This window comes from Vanessa atalanta, chromosome 28, assembly GCF_905147765.1.
Source record: "Vanessa atalanta chromosome 28, ilVanAtal1.2, whole genome shotgun sequence".
NCBI classification, from domain to species: Eukaryota; Metazoa; Arthropoda; class Insecta; order Lepidoptera; family Nymphalidae; genus Vanessa; species Vanessa atalanta.
Genome location: NC_061898.1, coordinates 4,016,041 through 4,040,302, shown reverse-complemented (window position 1 = coordinate 4,040,302; position 24,262 = coordinate 4,016,041). Strand labels below are relative to the sequence as shown.

General features: G+C 37.0%; 1 protein-coding gene and 1 non-coding gene across 2 annotated transcripts; both read left to right on the top strand.

Moving 5' to 3' along the window:
* Positions 1-317: 317 nt before the first annotated feature.
* Positions 318-21,953, top strand: LOC125074720 (dipeptidyl peptidase 9). The gene is made up of 19 exons (XM_047686131.1): positions 318-813; positions 6,059-6,260; positions 7,126-7,304; positions 8,354-8,451; positions 8,929-9,031; positions 9,769-9,896; positions 10,707-10,833; positions 11,030-11,192; positions 11,611-11,785; positions 12,690-12,799; positions 13,668-13,820; positions 14,210-14,387; positions 14,598-14,687; positions 14,831-14,997; positions 15,210-15,353; positions 16,877-16,955; positions 17,251-17,443; positions 17,958-18,069; positions 19,219-21,953. Exons 1-19 carry the CDS (start codon positions 530-532, stop codon positions 19,309-19,311), a joined length of 2,778 nt encoding a protein of 925 aa, XP_047542087.1. The 5' UTR covers positions 318-529; the 3' UTR covers positions 19,312-21,953.
* Positions 15,675-15,756, top strand: Trnal-aag. Its single transcript has one exon. It is a non-coding gene; the product is annotated as a tRNA-Leu (tRNA).
* Positions 21,954-24,262: the final 2,309 nt, after the last annotated feature.

Genomic DNA, 24,262 nt, shown 5'->3' with positions numbered 1-24,262 from the left:
GCGGCAATTGTTGCCGGAACTGCAGTATTTTGTAAAAATGTTGTCACATCCGGACGAAATATTGCTACCACTAAAGATCTAAAAATATCAGGCATCACAATTTTAATTCATTTACGAGGAAGTATACAATATAATTACATTTCACGAATATGTAAAGAAAATTTCTAGAAATAATTAAAATAAATACTTTTCTTTTGGTAAGCTGTTTTCAGATGCTACAGATAATCAATATATTATAATGTTTATCAGCTGTCTTTGACATTTCATTAATATCTGTGTGTAATGGGCGGATTATTTTTACATCTGTGCCATTTGGCAAGAAAAGTCAAAAATCAGTGTGTTGGCTCGATTTAGACAAATATTCATAATTATCACGTAATTACAAATTATAATGAGACCGAAATTATACATTTAACCATGAAATTAGTTAAAATATATTAATCAAGTATACACGAATGTATTGAATGATTCATAGTTCAATGTTGAGGGTCGTCATGACAAGGGCTTTTCGTTAAATAGATTTTTTTGTATGGAAACTGTGAATATGGAGTTAAGGGAAGCCGGAGATGGAGCTGCGGCTGTGGATTGTGAAGATACTCCGAAGAAATACAGTTGGGCGGAGGTACGGCAAGCAGTTCACGACTTAAGAAAAGAGCTATCCTCTTTGTCCACGATGGTACCCATGGCAATATCATTCAGGAAACTTGGTAATGGGAAAACGAGAATATATTTCTTGAGGACCCCGCAGAACGGATGGGAGATCACGCTCCTGTACACCGACATCAGCCCCACCCAACAGACCAGTAATGCAAGGTAATTAAAAACTTTTTAATTGTTTTACTTTGTTATTATCAAATTCCTGACATACAAATTCATTTTAGAATATCTATTACAGATTTTTGGACATGCAGATGCACTGCTAAATATTTCTTAGATTAAAAAAAAAGTTTATTCAACTTAAAACTTAATTATATATTTATTATATATAATTTAATTATTTACCTTTTAATGGTTTCATTATCACAGTAGGAAAACTTCTCCTAATTAGTATTTTCAATTAAAGTTCAACTTAAATGGATTGTTTATATCAGAGTTATACTAAATAATAAAATTGTGAACTGATTGATTGTCCTATTAAATATATTTGAATGTAAAGTAACAGCCTGTATATGCTGCTGGGCTAATTTTTCGAGGAGAAGTTTTAGAGCTTATTACACCATGCTCCAAAGTGGAATTGTGGATATAATATATTTATTTTTTAAATTCTCGTGTAAAAAGATACACACTAAATACATATTCTTAAAATTAAACAATATAAGGGTTACAAGTCGTGTGCTCCTTCAATTATAGGAGACCACAGCACGCACTAAATAATAATTTATATACAATTAAGATAAAAAGTGAAAAAAAATATATATATGTAGCAGTAAAAAACAAATATAAATTAGTAACTTAAAAATGAAGAATATCTTAAATCTTATATCTTAAAACCGTTTATGGTGACATCGCTTAGATCAACATATCGGTTATATTGACCAAAATCAAAGGTCCCGGCTGAATGCTGTCTAACTGTCTTATAAAAAATATTGCTTTTTACGACCTTGCTTACTACGACATACCGTATTAAACGACCACATTTGGCTAATGTTTTCGAAAAATTATATCTGTAGAACAACCAGCTGATCTGCTTGCTTACAATAGTAAGCAATTTGAATAGGCACAGTGTAATTAATGTTCAATGGCTATTATCGTAAAAGTAAACACGTGTCGAGTTTAGACACAAATTAAAGGTTTAGGGTCTTTTGTAATTCTTAGAAACAAAACACACGCATTTGTACACAAGACGCACCAGAACACAGTGTTGAGTTAATTGTGAAACTGTCAACATGTCGGGACCAAAAAGAAAGCAGATTAATATCGAAGAAAGGTCGCGTATTATTTCAAAGTTAGAGAGCGATATTAATTTTAATAAACATTTTGATTGAAATAAACGAAATATAATTTAATTTCATACATTAATATATTTTGCCTATTAATACCTCTGACCTACACATTAAATAATACCACTTCATTAAAAAATAAGCTTCACCGGTTGTTACGATTATCGGTTTTTACGACTCAATATGAGTAGTCCCTTCAATGTCGTTATAACAGATTTTGACTGTATTTACAATTATATGAAAAATATAAGCTGATATATGTAACTATTCTTATATGTAATGTAATATACTATTTAAGAGTGTCAATAGGGTGATCTTATCACTAAGTAGCATTCTTTTCGTAACAATCTTAATGGTTTAAAACAAAGACAGTATTAATGACCGAAGAAATATATACAATTAAACATTTGTTTTACGTACAATTATTACATAGTATATTTGAAGAACGAATAAAGATAAATAATATATTAATAATAGTTCAGCTTTACAGTTTGTTACTAATATATCTTGATTTAGACGGTAACATTATTCCAATAAATTATTCATATCCACTTTAATTTGACTTCCAAAATTCTGACAATAATTACATTTTTTTTTAAATTCATAATTTATATCTTAGATTATTCAAGCAATGATTTTGCATCAGTCTATGTTGAGAGATGTTAATTTGGCTATCGTCCTCTTGTGTTTGGAATAGACTATATGTATTTTAACAAGCAAACAGAAGTACACAATAGAACTCCTGACAGAAATCAACAATCTTACTTAAATTCCTAACATTAATTTTTACATACAGTAACACTAGACTAACTAAGCAAAAAAAATCATATGCATCTATTTACTTTATAGAATAAAAGAAAAAGTAACATTATACAAAACATATATATATACATAAATAAATAAATATAGGACAACATCACATACATTACTCCGATCCCAATGTAAGTAGCTAAAGTACTTGTGTTATGGAAAATCAGAAATGACGGTACCACAAACACCCAGACTCAAGACAACATAGAAAACTAATGATTTTTTTCTAAATTGACTCGGCCAGCAATCGAACCCGAGACCTCAGAGTAGTGTACCTATGAAAATCGGTGTACTCACTACTAGACCACAGAAGTCGTCAAAATATATTGGTCTTTTCACTCTAATTGACGGGATCTCCATTTAAGTTAAATGAATTTATTATGGAATAGTTGTCGCTCGCTACTTCATTCGTTTTTGGGATTGATCGTCAGGTGATATACATAAAAAGTAGCCCATGTCCGTTCCTGGGTCTCAAACTATCTTCACACCAAATTTCATCTAAATTGGTTCAGTGGTTTGAGTATGAATAGGGAACAGACGGTTAGTTTTGCATTTATAATATTATAATAAATTAAAATAACGGTAAAGTAGGATTATATATTTAAAAATATATATATATATCCTTAACATTATACTATTTAGGAGTTAGAGTTGATGAATATTAAATATATACAAGGATGTAGATTCTTTTTTCTTGGAGATCGGGATGGAGTATTTATTAGTAGTGTTATGTGCTAATAATATTTATGTATTTAATAAAATTAAAAGCTGTGTATGGTTAAAAAAATCTGTGATAATTTTAAACCAAAGAGTTGGCTTCTTTATCGGGATTGAGTTGGCCGAGTAGCAAATGGGCATAGGGCAAGTTTAATATATAAGATTAATTAAAAATTCGAATAAATTAAATGAATATTTGTGCTATTGTACGAAAAAAACATTAACTTTTTTTTCGTGCAAAAAAAAAAAAAAAGATTTTGGATAAAAAAGAATAGCGATTTAACTTTACATTGTACGACATGTGAGAAAGAGACGAAACGAATGCGATATCGAAATCGGTTTGAACATCCGCTTCATCTCCTTCTCACTTTCACTTTACAGTAACCCGTCTGTGAGAACAGACGAGAAAATTGTGGCCCTGATTATGCATGCCTTTTTCCAGAGGCGGAAGCGTAGGCAACGGCCTATAGCCTCACGATTAAACGGTCCTTTAAACCACTGGTTTTGGCATTTCATTGATAATGCCAAAACCAGTGGTTTAAAGTGGTTACAGTGGTTAATACGTTAACCTAAATTTTAGTTATAATCCTTGATTATTTACATACATATACCTAGAAGATAGACCGTCGAAGCTGAGACCGCGTCGAAAAAATAGTGGCTAAGAGTTGTGCCCTAAATACTAGGCATGTGTTCGATATACCGAAAGACATCTAAAATCGGATGTCGTCGGAATATCAGATGCCATCGATTCGATGTTGACGGTTAACCGTTTTCAGCGTATCTAAAAGATTATAAATATCGTTCTGGTACGTCAACTACCAATAAAATATTCGCTTATATCTGTTTAACTTTACATCAACCCGTCTGCTCTCACTGTAAGGACAGTTTAAAGGACCATTTAATAGTGAGGCTCTAGGTCGTTGCCTAAGCCTCAACCTCTGGAAAAAGGCATGCACAATCAAGGCCACATTAAAGGCCTAAAGAGTTCTAGCTCTGGGCCCTCATAAATATTTTATATAAAAAAAGAAAAGTTTTTGGTAATAATATTATATACTTAATTGAAAATCAAAAATTTTTATACATTATTCAGGACGTCCATTTTGTTTTTAGTACAGATTATACAAAGTTTTAAGATCGGCCTTGTGCTTATTCTAAACTCAAACAAAAAATATAACTATATTAATGTTGGTATTTAAATGCAGTGCCTAAAAAGCGAGAAATGTTCTTTGTATGTATGTATGTATGTATGTATGTATGTATGAGAGTTTCTTCATTTAACCATAGCTTTTAAACGCTTGAATACATTTGGATGTATGGGATATCGGAATCCTTTCACCATCCCAGGTGACACCGACTGTTAATAAATTTATTTATTAATTAATTAACGGCTGTCGTGATTTTAATTAAACGATTGTTATTATATCAGCAATTAATATTATCACGAGAGATAATTTTATAAACAATACAGTTTTCTATAACAATCTATTTGTGATTTAAAATTGTACCACTTAAAATTGTATTTAATCTAATTTTCAATCAGCAATGATAGCGTTCACGCAATGTTATTGGTATTTTAATGGTGGATAGTGTTAAACAAAGTATCACCATTAATATGTACGTATAAAAGCGAAATACATTAAAAAAATCAAAATAAAAATATACTTTCAAGTAGGCTTTTACAAGCACTTTTGCATCAGAAGCTCCCACCGGAATGCAGATTCTACCGAGAAGAACCGGCAAGAAAATCAGTGGTTATCCTTTTTCAACATTAAAAAATACAAAAATATGTTAGTTGAATACGATTGTATATGTATGTAATACATCCTGCCTGCAAGTCAACATGTATTAGCTCCACGCTTTATTATCATCTATATAATTGTATTTAACTAACATGACTGTAGTTTTAGATGTTGAAAAAGAGTACTACTGCGTTCCTTGCCGGTTCTTCTCGGTAGAATCTACATTTCGAACAGGTGGTAGCTTTAATTTAAATAGTTTGTTAAATGACGATTCAAAAGTGCTCGTAAAAGCCTACTTGAATAAAGTATATTTTGATTTGATTTGACCGTTACTCTAAAAATTTGAAGTCGCACGTCCTGTGCCCGAACTCTCTGGAAACATCGGATTTCTATCGTGATATAGGAGCACAGGAACAGATAGCTGAGATATGAGCGCTATAACACGTCTTGTTATGTTGTTGGATTGTCTCTTTTGAAAATGCCTTAGTCGTTATCATTCAGAAGGATATCATCATTTTTTTTTTTAGTATTGGCAGCCTGTAAATTTTCACACTGCTGGGCTAAAGGCCTCCTCTCCCTTTGAGGAGAAGGCTTGGAGCATATTCCACCACGCTGCTCCAATGCGCGTTGGCGGAATACACATGTGGCAGTTTTTCGTTGAAATTAGACACATGCAGGTTTCCTCACGATGTTTTCCTTCACGAGATGAATTATAAACACAAATTAAACACATGAAAATTCAGTGGTGCCCGCCTGGGTTTGAACCCGAAATCATTGGTTATGCACGCGTTTTAACCACTGGGCCACCTCGATATCATCATCATTCTTATAATATATTAATTTAATTTCCAGGTTAGATTGGAAACCATTGATAGAATCAAACATAGCGCTCGGTGTATCATCGGGGAAGTGGTCAAGGGAGGAACAGCTGCTATGGGAGCGTCAGAGGGTGGCCGGGTGGGGCATAGCGTCCTACGAACTGCATCCGAAGACCGGCAGGGTGCTGTTTCCATGTGCCTCGTCCCTGTTTGTAGCTGAGGAAGGGCCTAATCAGGTTATTTTCATATGATTTTAATGGGTATTTATATTTGGACTAGGTGAATGGGTCTTATGATTGCAAGTCACCACTATCCTTAGACATTGACGCTATGAGAAATATTAAGTACTAAAGACCCGATTTGGCGAACGACGGCTGTGCACGGTCCAGTTTATTAATGAAGCCTATAGCACTCAGGATGCATTTAGCTTTCAACCAGTGAAACCATTTTTAGATTGTGATCATTAGTTCCAGAGATTAACCTCCTTTTTAACGCCACTCCGAGGTCTCGGGTTTGATTCCCGGCCGAGTCAATGTAGAAAAAGTTCATTAGTTTTCTATATTGTCTTGGGTCTGGGTGTTTGTGGTACCGTCGTTACTTCTGATTTTCCATAACACAAGTGCTTTAGCTACTTACATTGGTATCTGAGTAATGTATGTGATGTTGTCCGATATTTATTTATTTATTTAATATTTAACCGAACCCCCTCCACATATAAATAAACTAATTACCACTTTAATATATTAGTATAGATTCCTTATATGGCCAGTGCGTCACCAAGCTTAAGGACTAAGAAGTTTGAGCCTTTAATTACACCTGGGACTCATTCACTTAAATATTAAGAAAGAGTCAAAAGTAAGTACTGAGTTTCTTGCCGGTTAATTTCGGTGGAATCTACATACCGAATTGGGATAGGATTTAAAAGTTCATGTATGAGCCTACATGAATAACGTATATTTTGATTTGATTTCAAACCGGATCACAATAATACTACGTATGTATTGGTGAAATAAATAAGGGGGGGGGATTATAAAAAAATAGGAGGCACAATGAGTATTACTTGTTTAATAATGTATAAATTATAAATTTTGATGTTCGCAGTCACCGCCTCTTGTACCCCGTTCCCTCAGTACCGGTTGGGGGGCGCCTCTAACACCCGCGATGTGCCCCTCGATGCCGTCGCTTGTGGCTCACGCTGCGAGAGGAGATATATGGCTCGCGGGTGATAATCTAAAACGGCCGGCTCGACTGACATACGCTTGCAAAGGGAGGGATGAGCGGTGAGGATTCTCCTTTTATAAAATCATTAACAGTGCCCGCAACTTCGTGCGCGTTTAAATTTAACAAAACATCAGCTATCTGCCAGTGAAAGTTCCATCAAAATCGGTCCAGACGGACAGTAAAACAGTCAGATAGACTGACAATAATTGAAAAAAAGGGTATTTTGGTATATGTACAGTGTATACATACATACATATGCATTTAGTTAAAAGTTGTTATTTTAATATTACAAACAGACACTCCAATTTTGTTATATGTATAGATTGACTGATGTCATTTGTTTCTGAAACTACCTCAGATGAGAGCTAATTTTTTTCAGATACAAAAGAACATTTCCATTTATATATAACATAAATATTATTACAAAGTCTATATCTCTAAAGAAAGTGCATGTCTGTGTGCCTGAACTTATACACACATGCGTACACACTAAAACACGATATTTATACGTGTGTGCGTGATACCTTTGTCTTCTGTCTCTACTCGTAAATATATGTCTGTATGCGTCTACGTGTGTTCGTGTGTATGCTTGTGTGTAAAAGTCTCGTTAATTTTTTATTACCCTTAAAAAAGTTGTATGCTTCTCCTCATGTCCGTGTGTATATGTACATGTTAGCGAGTAGCCCTAGCCTTCAATATGGTGTTATGTCATTACATTATATCATTAATTATATCACATTATTATTATTATATATTATAAATATATACAATTATTATTGATATTAATTGATCAATAATTTTTACAACTTTAATTAATATTATTCTATATGGAATAACAGTTACTGGCATGTAACAATATTTCTTATTTTAAAATGATTGAGCTGTCATAAGAAAAACAATTGTGAGGGATTGGTATAAATAGAGAAAGATTGTACAAACTGATATTATTTTGCCATCCCGAACTACTGAAATTACACTACAAGTTTATTTTGATGCCTGTGTGAGTCTGCGTTCACGTGTATGCGTGATTGATTGCTAAACGTATTTTATTTAACGCGGTTTCAAATTCGTTTCGGCATTTGTTTTATTAAAAGGCATTTGTTTTTAGTTTAGCAGATGATCCTCGCCAAGCCGGAGTACCGTGTTACGTCACACAGGAAGAATTCTCACGGTATACGGGCATCTGGTGGCAACCGAAGCGAGATGGTGAGTTGTGTACGGTGAAGTTCTCGTGGCCGCTCACTGGGTCCAGTCTTTAGGTCTATTGTTTGTGCTTCACAAGGTTACCATGCCATGCCATCATTCTGAGCGGAAAGAATTTGGGCGTGAGATGTTTATAGACTATTCCAATGGAAGTAGGAAAAATGGTAAACAAACTTTAGATTTACGTATTTCATGCGATTAAAGGTGTACAATACTGTAGTATATTATTTTGATCTATCTCGTAGGGCCAGCGTTTGCAATGTACGAGAAAAATGTGTTTATTTTCGGCATCACGTAAGAAACCTCTAAAATGATCACTGTTTCTCTATAATATTATGCATGTATAATACATAAAAACCTTCCTCTAGAAATCCGTCTATCTATTAAAAAAAACCTTATCAAAATCCGTTGCGTAGTTTTAAAGATCTAAGCATACACAGGGACAGACAGACGAAGTTTAATGACACGTCACGTCCACAGATGATGTGTTCCGGATAGTGTACGAGGAAGTGGATGAGAGCGATGTGAAGATATTCAGCTTTCCGTCCTCGCAGAGCTCCAGCGGTGAGGTCGAGGAGTTCAGGTGAATACCACCATTTTTTTATGTCATTTTTGAAGTATCTTAGGACGTGTTTAGATAATCTTATGTTTTTTTTTATGGCATTTATTGGCGGACGAGTAAGTGGTCACCACCGTCCACAGACAATGGCTCTGTGAGAAATATTAACCATTCCTTACATCACCAATGCGCCACCGACTTCGGGAACTGAGATGTTCCTGTTAGTTACACTGGCTCACTCACCCTTAAAACCGGAACACAACAATACTGAGTACTGTTGTTTGGCGGTAAAATATCTGATGAGTGGAAGGTACCTACCCAGACGGGCTTGCACAAAGCCCTACCACCAAGTAGTTATGTAAACGTGCCCACTATACGGGCTTTTTATCACGTACATCATGTATCTGTTATTAAATACAAAATATAAAGCCTCCTTTGTTTCAATTTTTTATAATATCGATAAGATACCTGACCATATACGAATACCACTAACATGGCCAATGTCTATGGGCGATGGTGACCACTTAGAGTAAGTAAGTGTCCCACGGTTGGGCTAAGGCCTCCCACTACTCACGCTACTCCGATGCCCGTTGCTGAAAACACATGTGGCATAATTTCGTTGAAATTAGACACATGCAGGTTTCCTCACGATGGTTTACAGAGATGAATTATAAACATAAATTAATCACATGAAAATTCCGTCCTCACTATCGATAAAGTATTCCTAGCTTTTTGTTTATAGTTTTTTTTTTCAATTTCAGATTTCCTCGCGCCGGCACACCGAATGCGAAATCAATCTTGAAGATGGTTACATTCAGACTGCAGAAGGCGACCCCCACCACTGTACTGGACTATTACCAGGAAGGGCACTCCGACCACACACCACAAGGTATATATAAGAATTTTTCAAACAATTTGTATCTAATATAATTTTGTTACGTTTTTTGATAATTTTAGTAATATTTGTTTTGATGACGGTACCATTCCTTCCTTTCCTATATTTCTTTTCCAATATCATTGACGCTTGGTGGTAGGTTTTTGTGCAAGCCCGCCTGGGTAAGTACCACCGACGCAGTACTCAGTATTTTTGTGTTCCGGTTTGAAGGATGAGTGAGCCAGTGTAACTACAGGCAAAAGTTACGTAACATCTCAGTTCCCAAGTTTGGTGGCGCATTGACTATGTAAGGAATGGTTAATATGTCTTACAGCGCCATTGTCTATGGGCTGTGGTGACACTTACCATCTGGTCGCCCATTTGCTCGTCCGCCTACCGATATCATAAAAAAAATCTACACATTATTTATAAAATGATCTATTCGTTTGTATAACAAGATTCCATAGTTATTTTTAACTTAATCTATTAAAAAATTTAAAGCTCATGTCAAAAAAAAAAGATAGATAAGGCATATTGGTCAATACAAGATAATATTAAAGATAAAAAAGTATGGACTTAGTAGTTATGGACTTCTAGGCAGGATATATATAAATTTTAATTTTTCTTTACTTATATAGTCTGTAATTAAAATGGTGGAAAAGAGTAACTGATGAGTTTCTTGCTGGTTCTTCTCGGTAGAATCTGCTTTCTGGACCGGTGTTGGATTTAAATTTAATTCATCACTGTAACGTAACGTTAATTCAAAAAGGGTTTTACTTGAATGAAAAATATTTTGTATTTGATTTTTGAAATCTGTTTCCCCAGCTTCAGACTCGAACGATTCAATGGAAGTGACTGACATCAGATGGTACCAGCTCAGACAGTCCCTCAAAGAGACATTTCCCTGGTTCGAGTACTTAGCGAGGGTCGGCTGGACACCTTGTGGTACATAGTAAGTTACAAACAAACAAAATCTATACTAATAAATATCGAGACGCCTTTATTTTGTATTGCCTAGTGATACATCGACTGAATCAATATACATAAAACTTTACCGGAAGATACAGCGCGCTTCGGAGAAGGTTTATATATAAAAGCTACGCTTTGCACTCTTACTTATGATATGACAAGTATATATGCCCCCCCAGCGTGTGGGTGCAGCTGCTGGACCGCAAGCAGCAGCGCCTGGAGCTGGCGCTGGTGCCGGTGAGTGAGTTCAGCGCCCGGGGCGCGTACGAGTCGGCGCCGCCCGGCGCGCAGCCCGCCGACTGCGGGGACGCCGCGCACGCGCACGCGCACTGCGCCGAGCAGGCGAGTACCTCTTGCGACCCGTCTGTCTTCTCGGGGTCACTTTTGCGTAGGATTTCACCTGGAGCGAGTTCGCTCCTCGCCCGTGCGAACTCGTTTCTGGCGCACTTCGCCGAGTGACTCCTCGATTGTGGCAAATAATCCTGATCCTAGGTCACTTTTAATATCCAATTTATTAAAAAATATACTCGCTAGCTCCTTCTTCCGATTCGGTTGTTAGAAGTTAGTTGCTTGTGTATGCCAAAGAAAAATAATTTAAACATTTTTTTTTAAATTTTTGTTTTATATACTCAAACTTATAGGTCTCATGTAATCATTTCTGTTTGTTCGCTCGTCCAAGTCAATATCCTTCCTAACACTCTACCAGTAATTTTATCTCTAAATAGTGCCGGAAGTTTATAATATAAAAATAATTGTTCAGCAAATCCAAGTCCTGATATCCGAGTCGGCGCCGGACGCGTGGGTCAACGTGCACGACATCCTGCACTTCCTGCCGGCCGCGCCGGGGACCATGCGGTTCATCTGGGCGTCCGAGGAGACGGGCCACTTGCACCTCTACCTCGTCACGTGTGCGGTGCCGGCCAAGAGAGCTACCTGTAAGCCCACGCCCGTTTTACCCCCTTAGAGGTGGAGATTCTTTACGAAACTCCGAAAATCCGTTCTTAGTGGATATCTACACCCTATAAGGAACCTACCTGCCAAATTTCAAGTTTGTAGTTATCGTTTCTGAGATTAATCAGTGAGTGGTATTTCGCTTATATATATATATATATGGATTATATAACATTTTAATGGGTCTGACGGTAAGTGGTCACCACTGCACGTAAACATTAGCACTCTACTAAATACGAACCATCTCTTACATAACCAATGTCACACCAACTTTGCCAATTAAGATATGTTCCTTGTGCCTGAAGTTACACTGGCTCACTGAGTATTATAACCGGACACAATACTAAGTATTTCTATTTGGCGGTAGAATATGTAATGACCTACCTGTGCTTACCCAGATAGTTCTCAAAGCCTACCAAGTAAATACTTTACAATATCTTCAAGAAATTATACAATTTTTAATAACGTTACCGACATTCAAATCTCCTTTATTCGCGAATCCATTATGAATAACATAGTTACGTTATACCGCGTAATTGATTGTCAAAATTATTTATCTGTATTTACTCTATGGAATCAGTTAGAGCCCGTAGAGATCAGTTTTGTTTTACCTTCAATCGATATTTTGACGACCTCCGTGGTCGAGTAGTGTGTACACCGGTTTTCATGGGTAAGCCACTCCCGAGGTCCCGGGTTCGATTCCCGGCCGAGTCGATGTAAAAAAAGTTCATTAGTTTTCTATGTTGTCTTGGGTCTGGGTGTTAGTACCGTCTTTACGTCTGATTTCCATAACACAAATGCTTTAGCGACTTACATTGGGATCAGAGTGATGTATGTGATGTTGTCCGATATTTATTATTTATATCATTTATGTATAATATTCCACAGCTGTAATAGATATGATAACGGAAGACGAATCGAACGCTCTCGGTCCGAGCGTGATCAGCAAGCAGGCCATCACGAGCGGGGAGTGGGAGGTGATGGGGAGGAAAATATGGGTAAGAAAACTGAAAATGTCATTGAGAATGATATTGACCGCTGTCTAGAAAGAGATAAAACCATCGTATGTTTGCTACCTGTCTCACTTTATACGTTTGTTATTTATTATTGATAAAACGTTGATCATTTGTATATCGTTGTCTTTTATAATCGACATTTTTTCAACATTAATTAGAATATAAACCACCATTTCAGTTTAACAAATTGTATTTAACTAACATGACTTAATTTTTAGATGTTGAAAAAGAGTAAACTACTGAGTTTCTTGCCGGTTCTTCTCGGTAGAATGTACATTCCGAACCGGTGGTAGCTTTATTTTAAATAGTTTGTTAAATGACGATTCATGAGTGCTTGTAAAAGCCTACTTGAATAATGTATATTTTTGATTGATTGATTGATTGATATTAAATATTTACTTTACAAATAATATAGTAATAATAATTTATTGGTGCAAAAGTAAATATTACAAAAAGAGGCTTATGTATATGATGTTACAAAATAAATATGGCCATTGTTAAATATTAGTATTGGCTAAGAACTCTTATCTTAAACTTGTTATCCTTTATGGGTGACTTATATGACCTGTCTTTTAAAATAATGGTGTGAACATGAACGACATACAATATCTAAAGACAAAAGATATTTTTTTTAAATATTTAATGGAAAGTAAATGATCTGAAGGGCTTTAACGTGGTGTTATTAGGTAAATGTTTAAAAGTTTGTTACGTAGAAGTTTTGTTTTCGTGAATGTTCGGCTTTATCCGGCTCGAAGGACCAAAATTTACATAGTTTCCGACTTCATAAGTTATCAAACCAGAACGCTGAAGTTATTTTTTTTGTTATGTTTTTAATTAATTAAATTTTAAGGTGGACGAGTCTCGGGGATTGGTGTACTTTGTCGGGCTCCGGGAGACGCCGCTGGAGCGTCACTTGTACGTGACTTCCTACGATCCGCCCGCACCGCAGAGCGTCACGCTTCTCACCACCGTGGGACACTCGCATACCGTTGACATGGATGAGGTATTATATTAATATATTTTTTTAAACAGGTAAAAAATAGCGGCAAGCTTACAATAATCCTCTTAGAGCTAAAATTGGTACAGATCTTGGCATATTATTAGACATAAAATAATAATCTCAACAGATCCTACGTCTATTATACAAATATTTAGGGTAAATCAAAGGTACCACCAATTTGTTTGCCATGTGTACACATTAATGGACAGTATTGTCCAAAAGGAAGAACCCAAATTCCAAAAATATGGTATTGCTGATTTTAATGCGGTTAGGGTAACCGAGGCTTTCTGATGGCACGACGTTTAATTTGTGATCTTATTTAGATTAAATATGAATATTCTTTAAATGAGAAGTTTCGAAGTCGGCATACTTAAATAAATCGACGTTCGCAGGAGTGCTCCACGGCCGTGATCACGTCTTCAAACATCAGCAGCGCGCCCAGCACGCGCGTGCTGCGCGTGGAGCACGGCGCGGGGGGCGTGGGCGGCGCGGCGGGCGCGGGGGGCGCGGGCGGCGCGTGCGTGGCGCTGCGGGCGTGCGGCGCGCTGGCCGAGCGCGCGCACGGGCCGGGTGAGGCGACGTTACGTCATTACGTAACATTTATTTTCTTTAATAATTTTCCTAAGAATGTCAGGAAAACTAATATATTGATTTTAAATTATGCCAAGACATTGAATATCAATTCGAAATTAATATGTCTCCTGAATAACGTTTTGAGTGCAAATAGAACATTTTTAGTCGAAATAGAAACAGCCTTTAATTGATGATTTTGAATTCCAGAAACGTCAGACACTCGATCGTTCAACGGCTCGTGGGACAGTCGGTCGGGCGACGGCGACGACGAGAACGACGTGTCGATACTCGTTAAAGGTTAATAGTCGATTCAACTTACGTCACGAGTGCGGTCCGAATCAGATAATTTAAAATCTCGCTAGAGCTCTCGCCCCTGGATACCTCCAGCTCGCCGGCGGTCCTACCGTCAGGATACGCCTCAAGTAGCCGTCTCGTTGCAGAGCGCCTGCTGTCGGCCGCGCCGGCGCCGCAGATCCTGAGCGCGCGGCTGTCGTGCGGCCTGCGGGCCTACTGCACGCTGTGGCGCGCGCGGGGCGCCGGCCGCCGCCCCACCGTGCTGCACGTGTACGGCGGGCCCGAGGTGCAGACCGTCACCAACAGCTACCGGGTGAGTGAACGAGACTACCTCCTGCACGCTGGCGAGAGTGTTTCAATCAGAGGTACCAACCTAAGAAAATTGAACTCGTTAAAAATGAGTTCCTTGTGTAGTGTGTTTTCATTATATTGCCAATTGAAGGAATATAGTACTTTTTCCTGCTGAATCCAGAATCCACATGACCCAGTCTTGATCGTCGCTGATAATATAGTAAATATTTCCAGGGTATCCGTCAGCTCCGCATGCACATGCTGGCGGCGCGTGGGTTCAACGTGGTGGCCGTGGACTCGCGGGGGTCCAAGCACAGGGGCCGCGCGTGGGAGGCGGCGATACGGGGGAAAATGGGGCAGGTTGAACTGGATGATCAGGTATTTTTTTTTTTTAAATTGGGATGTGTTTCACTGAGACCGTAAAAGTATATAAATACTACTATATACGTACATACGTATATACGTACTTTTCAATGTAACAAATGTTTTGTTAATAAGTCTGCTAAACAGTTCTTGATTAATTATCTTCATTTTAAATACAACAATATTTCACTTAACAACGTAAATCCACTTTAATTTTACTTCCAAAGTAACGAAAACAATTTTGCCGACATTCAAAACGCCATTTTTCGATGAAATCGTGTTGTGTTACTTTATCGCACAAGAATTAGGTCAAATATTTCATTGTAGTCAATCGTAGGTAGCGTGGCCGAGCGGTCTAAGGCGCTGGTTTAAGGCACCAGTCTCTTCGGAGGCGTGGGTTCGAATCCCACCGCTGCCAATATATTTTTGATATTAAATAAAATAAATCATTTGGTAGTTCTTTATATATTTATTTTAAAACTTATTTTTTTACAAGTAAAGTTTTTGATATTAGAACTTACCTATATTTTTAGAGTTTCACTTACATCTTAACTAATATTATAAATTCTAAACAGATTTGTTTGTTTGTTACCTTTAAACGTCTTAACTTCTCAAACTGTCACCATGAGTATGTACATTACATACACCATATAATGAGTATAAAAAAACTATAAGGATTACCCAAAATTTGCTAGAGACTTCTTCCAAGTGAGTCCGCGCTCGAAGACTAGTTTTTATATAATAGTTAAACGGGCTTAGTTTTAACTATCAAGGATACCAGACTTGCGTTGGTATTTAAACTTATTTGGTGGTAGGGCTTTGTGCAAACCCGTCTGGGAAGGTACCACCCACTCATTAGATATTCTACCGCAAAGCAGTATTACTTAGTATTGTTGTGTTTCGGTTTGAAGGGTCAGTGAGCCAGTGTAACTACAGACACAAGGGACATAACATCTTAGTTTCAAAGGTTGGTGCTTGGTGGCGCATTAGCGATGTCAGGAATGATTAATATTAATACAGCACCAGTGTCTATGGGCGGTAGTGACGACATATCATCAGATATATATTCTGTAATGTTTTGTATGTACGGAAAAATATTAATGTTTTTATGAGAAAATGTGACTCTCATAACATTGGTACAAGGAACAAACACAATCTTGTTACTCCTGTTACTGTGTTATGCAGTCGGCATAGAGTCAGTAAGTCAGTAAAATGCTTCTGTTGCCAAATTTTAAAAAAATTGTTAAGTAATGCTTGTGTGCGAAAGGTTACTATACAATTAGTGAGTTTATGTTTGATAGCACACCTTGGGAATGAAACGATCGCCTCCTGGCTGTTTCTATTCATATACAATTATGTATGTAATTAATTTGACAAAAAAAAAGATCCGCTGAGTTTCTTTCGCCGGTTCTTCTCAGGTCAGGGTGTTCCTTTTTCCGAACCGGTGGTAGTGTTTAATTTGACCATCAATAAGTTAGTGTAATGCTTTTATTTTCAATAAAAGAATTTGAGTAAAAAAATGTTGTTTTTTTTTTCAGGTTGAAGTATTACAGTGGCTGGCGAAGGAAACCGGATGTATCGATATGGATAGGGTCGCGATACACGGCTGGAGTTACGGTGATTATCGATATTATTATAAACTACAAGTAATGCAGACATATACGGTATAACGCGTGTATGTTCAATCAGGAAATTCCCTCCTCGTGAAATAAATTAATTTTTAATGAAAAAAAAATCTAGTTTATATTTTTTTGCTGACTGTACACATAGTCTGACGCACACTAAGGCATGTCCAGATCTATTCCGTTAGAGACGTGCACACAGATGTTGTAATATAAGCACGCCATCGGGCGAGCGGCTGTCGGAGCGGGTGAGGCGGTGGTCTGACCGTGTGGTGTGTGGTGTGTGGCAGGCGGGTACCTGGCGCTGCTGGGGCTGGCGACGCGGCCCAACGTGTTCAAGGTGTGCGTGGCGGGCGCTCCCGTGACGTGCTGGCGGCTGTACGACACGGCCTACACGGAGCGCTACATGGGGCTGCCGGCCTGGGCGCCGCACGCCTACTCGCGCGCCAGCGTGCTCGCCCACGCGCCCTTCTTCCCCGACAAGTCAGTCGCCGAGTGCCTTTGTAATATTAATATAGACTTCAAGTTGATTAAGTTCTTCCGTTCCAAAGCCATTGATGCGATTGTGATTAAGTTTAATAGGACATAAATTGAAAAAAATATGTTAGTATGTTTGTTCTTCAATTTTTTTATGGTATAGATTGGCTGTAAAGCATATGAGTCACCCGATGGTAAGTGGTCACCACCGCCCATAGACAATGGCGCTGTAAGAAATATTAACTAGTCATTACACCAGCCTTGGAAACTAAGAAGTTATGTCCCTTGTGGCTGTAGCTAAACTGGTTCACTCACCCTTCAAACCGGAACACACCGCTACTAAGTACGGCTGCTTGTGGAATATCTGATGAGTGGGTGGGACCTATCTAGGCGGGCTTGCACACAGCCCTACCACCAAGAGAATCTTCAATATAAAGGTTTTATGTACCTACATTCCAGGTAAAGCCGACAAGGGGTAGCTTGTGTATAAAATTTAATATTTGCTATAAATGTTTTACAGAGAAGGCAGACTACTCATAATCCACGGTCTAGCGGACGAGAACGTACACTTCTGCCACACGGCAGCGCTGCTCTCCGAGCTGATACGTCTCGGGAAACCACATCGAGTTCAGGTACAAACCATACAGGATCGATTTAACAACTGGCCAAAGACCAATACTACATAGAAAAAAAAAACCTTCAAAGAAATCTCGGTCTGATTGTGATGAACTAAATGTAGTCTTCGATAGTGTCGCTGATAAGGATCAAAAACTTGGAAGTAGTGAGATACTTACTCGGTGGTAGGGCATAAAATAGGCTATTTGACTGGTTTTTTCTAGCATTAGCATTAGCAGCCTGTAAATTTTTCCACTGCTGGGCTAAAGGCCTCCTCTCCCTTTGAGGAGAAGGTTTGGAGCATATTCCACCACGCTGCTCCAGTGCGGGGTGGCGAAATACACATGTGGCAGATTTTCGTTGAAATTAGACACATTCAGGTTTCCTCACGATGTTTTACTTCACCGCCGAGCACGAGATGAATTATAAACACAAATTAAGCACATGAAAATTCAGCGGTGCCTGCCTGGGCTTGAAGCCGAAATCATCGGTTAAGATGCACCACTGGGCCACCTCGGCTGGTTTTTATAATGCATTTTATATTATTTAGTAGAGGTTAAGGAACTCAGTAAAAGTTGTTCTTTTTAAATCTAGTATATATTTGGTGAAAAATATTAAATTAAAAATTATATATTTAAATAGCGCGCGAAAACGCTACTTTGACAATAAGGCGCTGCAATAGGGTCGGTGACGTTACTTGCCTGTATTTTAATCTGTGCCACATATAATCCACATCCAGTAGGCAAACGAGGTTAATAAGCAAGTGACGTCATCATAAGCCCGACCAATCATGAGCGATTTGTGTCACGTGATAAACCTTTAATAAAATTGCATTTTTATTTATGGATTTTTGAATAAATTAATTATTATTTTCAACTTTCGTTAATAAATAACCATTTTTAAACTCGTAATATACATATACTGATTATAATTATTGACACTTTATTTTTCGCATTGTCAAATAGCCTATTATAAGCACATAGAAATTCAATGCTTGCCTTGATTTGAACCCGCAATCGGTTGAGATGCACGTATTCCACTGGGCGATCACGTATCCTTTTTTTAAATAAGATTATTTATTAATTTCGTTCCTTTGTCTCTGGTTTTGCCAAAGAAATCTCACGACTAAACTGAAGATATTAATATGTTGTTTAATAATATTTCAGGTATATCCCGGTGAACGACACTCCCTGAGAGCGATGCACGCCTCCAAACACTACGAAGCGACTCTACTCCACTTCCTACACGAAAACCTCTAAATCGCCTCGGCCGTTGGTAGCTCGACCGGTGACGCTACCACACCACACAGTCTACAGTTAAGCTACCAGTTGCCAAGTATAAATAACTGATTGAACAGTATTATGCGGTAAAGAGTCAATGATAAACTTAAAAGTATTTTATTTTTCATAATTTTATAAGTATTAATGGATTTTTATTTCTGAAAAAAAAGTGAAAATTACAATTTTTGTAACAGTGCAATAGGCAAAAATAAATGATCTTGGCAAAAGCAACAAAATAAGTCCCTGAAACTTTCCCGATAACCAGATTCGTTCAGATGTAAACCGGTTTCATCCGGCAGGAAGCAGTTCAAACTAGATAAAATATAACGATGAAATTTTGATATTTGTTTCGTTTTAAGTTTATAATTTGTATAAATTTATTTGAAATTGATTTTTTTTTACACGAATAAAACTATTTACTTTTTTTTTATTTAATCAATATTTTATATTTTTTTAATATTATGGACCTTTCACAATACACAGCATCGAGCGGTTTCTCGTTAATCTGTCTGAACTCTAAATGAAGGTTTGTACTTAAAATATGTGTTATTAAAATTCCCAGTGATAAAGTTATTTTCAAATGAATTTATACAATGTATCATTTAATAATACAATTCACAGTCTAATCAACAAAACTGAACTTCTAATCTCATTACTGTCATGGTTTATACCGTGATGAGTAGTTCATACCAACCTGGATGGGCTTGCACAGAGCCGTACTATAAAATAAATGTCACAAATTGCTCTCCAACTATAGTCAAATATACTTATAGCCGATTCCAATCGAAGTAGGAATAAAGATAAACAAACCTTAAATTTACTTATTACAAAATCAAAATAGACTTTATTCACGTAGGCTTTCACGAGCACTTTTGAATTGTCATTTAATAAACTATATTAAGTGGATATAATTATATATTATAATATTACACTTTACTTATTTCCACTTTAATTTGAGTTCCAAAATAACGATAACAGTTACGTCGACGTTCGAAACGCGTTTTCGCAAATCCATAGTGAATGTCATAGATTAATCGAGCTCTCGACCAATGATATCGCGTCAATTTGCTGTCGAATGTTTTTTTATTTGGCTTTTCGCTTATAGTTGGAATAGAGTATAGTTTTCAATGTGGTCTCAATAAGATCTCAAGATATTTAGTATTTTTAAAGGGAATTTTAATTTACATTTTGTTTTTAATTAACAAGAAAACGATTTTCACGCTTAGAACGACAAACGCAATTATTTGTATAATAATATTATATACTAAAACCTTTTCCAAAACGCGGTGCATCTTTTGGTATAAGTTTTATGAATATTGGCTTAGCAGTTTATCAGTTAGGTATTATACGAAATAAATATTTTCTCAATATTAAAGATTTGAATGGTATTTGTACAAACATCCTTTGATTTCATAATGTTTTTACGTTAATAATTGCCAGTACAATAAATACATACAAATTTGTTACTAGCAATATTTAATACCGTTTCTGTAACGCGTGTTTTATTTAAGAAGAGATTTACAAATGGCGGGACGTAAGGTCTGCAAAAACGTTCAAAAATTTTAATATTTTTTTTTGTTATTAAAATTTACTTTTTAATAATTGATAAATAATATTAATATACCTATTTGTTTTGATTGTTAATTAAATTTATTTAAATAAATAACAATTTTCAATAATAAAATTATGAATTTCGTTTTTTTCTAACCATATCGAGTTGCCATTTATAAATCTTCTTTATTGACACAGATTATATATTTCTAGATCTGTTCGTTCATGTGTATAAGTCAAATTTTTTTTTTTTGTTTTGCGGCCTTTTTTCTTACCTTAGTCACAACGCGCGTTAAGACATCTCGTAATGGTCACTATTTGTTTCTCTTCGTGAGCGAACAGATCTATAATGATATAAACTGTGCCTAAGTAATTAAGTTAAAAGTGAAATTTATTTGATTGTAACTACAGAGATCATGATGCAGTTTGTAAGAAGATATTGCTTTGAAGAAATACTTGCAGTGAAATTTGATCCAAATCATCACATAAATAAGGTTTATAATCGTATATATGAAATGAATATACTGATAAGTCCCTAAGTGTTTCTTTTGTAATGTAATTGTGCACTTTATTAATAAGACTACACGGATCAAATTCGTTTGAAAATTATTTCAACTTTAGCGACGAGCATTTTTTTTTTAAAACGGTGTTCGACTGGTATTTTTGGATACGCTTGGAAGTCCTTGTATTAGATGCAATATCTCATCTTTGGTCGAAGTTTAAGTGCTTTATAAACTTAACGTCCATTCCACGAAACGAGATCCCACAGGAGATTGCTCACGCCGGATTCGACATTATCTCTGACGGCGCGCATCGGCCGATGAGATTCGTTGCCAAGTAATTCGAATCGTGGAATGTTGTGTCTGTCACATGAGTTTCTCTCGCCTTAGATGTATTTTTTTTAAGTAAAACCTTTTTCGTTTCGTCGGATTTGTTTCGTAGTTCTAAAGTGGGTTTATATTCTGTACATAATCAGTTGTAGTGTAAGCAGAAAAGTTATCGCATAATACTCGTTTGATATCAAAGTCATCAATATTATAAGTTTCTCACTGTTATTATAAAATAAAATATTTTAATGAATTTTAAATGTGTTTTTTTTTTTACTCTGTATATTGAAGTTAAGTAGATATACACTTGGAGCCCTGTCACACATAACGGGGGCTACTAAACCATCTTGGGAGTCAAAAATACAATAAAGTCATTAAAATTTGTTAAGCCGTTCAGGAGTTAAGTGACATACGTCATACTATACTATACAGAGTTTTGCCGATGTTATCACATATGGTAGGGGCTTTGTGCAAGCCCGCCTGGGTAGGTACCACCCACTCATTAGATATTCTACCGCCAAACAGCAGTACTCAGTATTGTTGTGTTCCGGTTTGAAGGGTAAGTGAGCCAGTGTAACTACAGGCACAAGGGACGTAACATCTTGGTTCCCAAGATTGGTAGCGCATTGCTGATGTAAGGAATGGTTAATATTTCTTACAGCGCCATTGTCTATGGGCTGTGGTGACACTTACCCATTTGCTCGTCCGCCTATCGATATCATAAAAAAATCTACACATTTTTTATAAAATAATCTATTCGTTTCTATAATAAGAATCCACAGTTATATTTAACTTGGCATATTAAAAAAATATAAAGCTCATGTAAAAAAAGAAGAAGGCATATTACTCAATACCAGTCTTCCAGTCTGCTCCGACTTTCGGTATCTCGGTTCGCTCATTCGAGGCGATGGCGAAATAGATCAGTGAAGCACAGGGTGGATGAATTGGCGGCAGGTTACGGGAACAATTTGTGACCCCCGTTTTCCCCGTAAAATTAAGGGGAAGATTTATAAGACCATGGTCAGACCTGCTGTCCTATATGGATCTGAGTGTTAGGCCACAAAAGGGATTAATGAATGACAACAGCATGTAGTGGAGATGAGAATGTTGAGAGGAATGTGTGGTGTTAGGGTGTTACGCGAATGGATAGAGTAAGGAATGAGTACATAAGTGGAAGTTTGAAAGTGGCACCGGTAACCGAGAAGTTATGTGGAAGCCGGCTAGCACGGTATGGGCATGTTATGCGGAGGAATGAGGAACATTGTGGGGAAGGTCTTGAGCATGAAAGTGGATGGATATAGAGGAAGGGGACGACCAATGAAAAGATGGACGGATTGTGTGAAAGATGATATGGCTGGAAAGAATGTTACTTGTGAGATGACGTCAGATAGAGAACTATGGAAGAAGAAGATATGCTGCGCCGACCCCAAGTAAATTGGGATAAGGACAGGAGGATGATGATTAATATACAACAGCGTAACAATATTTTTGTCCCTATTTGAACCTAAGTCTTCGACTCTGCAGGCTTACAACTTAGATACAAGAGCCATCGAGGTAATTTAAATAAGGTGTGTAATTAACTTATAAGCACGCGGGAATATTGATAACTGATAACGTCCATTAAAAAGGTCAATGAGATGTCTCATTTGTCATCCTAAGGCGTCATTCACACTGGTTTAACTACTCCGTTGATCGGCTATGGTATATCTATAGTCTATGCCTGTATATATTTATGCTTGATGCCGGCAAGATTGTTAAGTCCGGGGTCACCATCTTCACGAAAACATACATATTCACGACATAACACAACGTATTGACGGCTGGATTATCGTATATTGATTTTTACAATATTTCATAGGCATCGACATATTATCAGGGCCGGATCGTAAGTTTAGGGGGCCCTGGGCTAACACTACTTAGGGGCCCACGTAAGATATATCTGAACGTCGACTTGAATTAAATTCAGTGACGTTACGAAAACGGCCGTGACGTCATTTAGTGCTACCAGCAAAAGCGCTTCTCACCCCACTGAATACATACTGAGCCGAGGTACGATCTCATAGGAGACACCGACATCAAGACGAACGTCATTCGGAACCCGTTGGGGCTCAAACTTCAAGGTAGAATCTAATACTTGCCCCCACGCCGGGTGATACTGTAAACTTTACAGTGTAAAGTAGGGTTGCATATCGATAGATTATCGATAGTATTTATAGTCTATCGATAGTATTGTCACGTGTCAATACTATCGATGGTACCAATAGCTCCCCATGAGCAATAGTATTGCAAAAAACATTACTTTTAACCGAAACTATCGATAGTCCAAAACTATCGTATTGCTTACAGAGTGCTATCTATAATACTATCGATAGTATTGATCAAAACGATACTATCGATATCCTGAATAGTTTTCGAGGTCAACTATCGATGGTAGCTTTACTTAATATAGTTTGTTAAATGACGATTCAAAAGTACTTGTAAAAGCCTACTTGAATAAAGTATATTTTGATTTTCATTTTGATAGTCAAACCATCGATATTTCTGCAATGCTG

Coding starts and splice junctions, on each gene's coding strand:
- LOC125074720 (XM_047686131.1), top strand. CDS start 530: ATGGAAACTGTGAATATGGAGTTAAGGGAAGCCGGAGATGGAGCTGCG. Junction 6,261..7,125: donor CTGAGGAAGGGCCTAATCAG/GTTATTTTCATA, acceptor TGATGTTCGCAG/TCACCGCCTCTTGTACCCCG. Junction 15,354..16,876: donor AGGTTGAACTGGATGATCAG/GTATTTTTTTTT, acceptor TTTTTTTTTCAG/GTTGAAGTATTACAGTGGCT.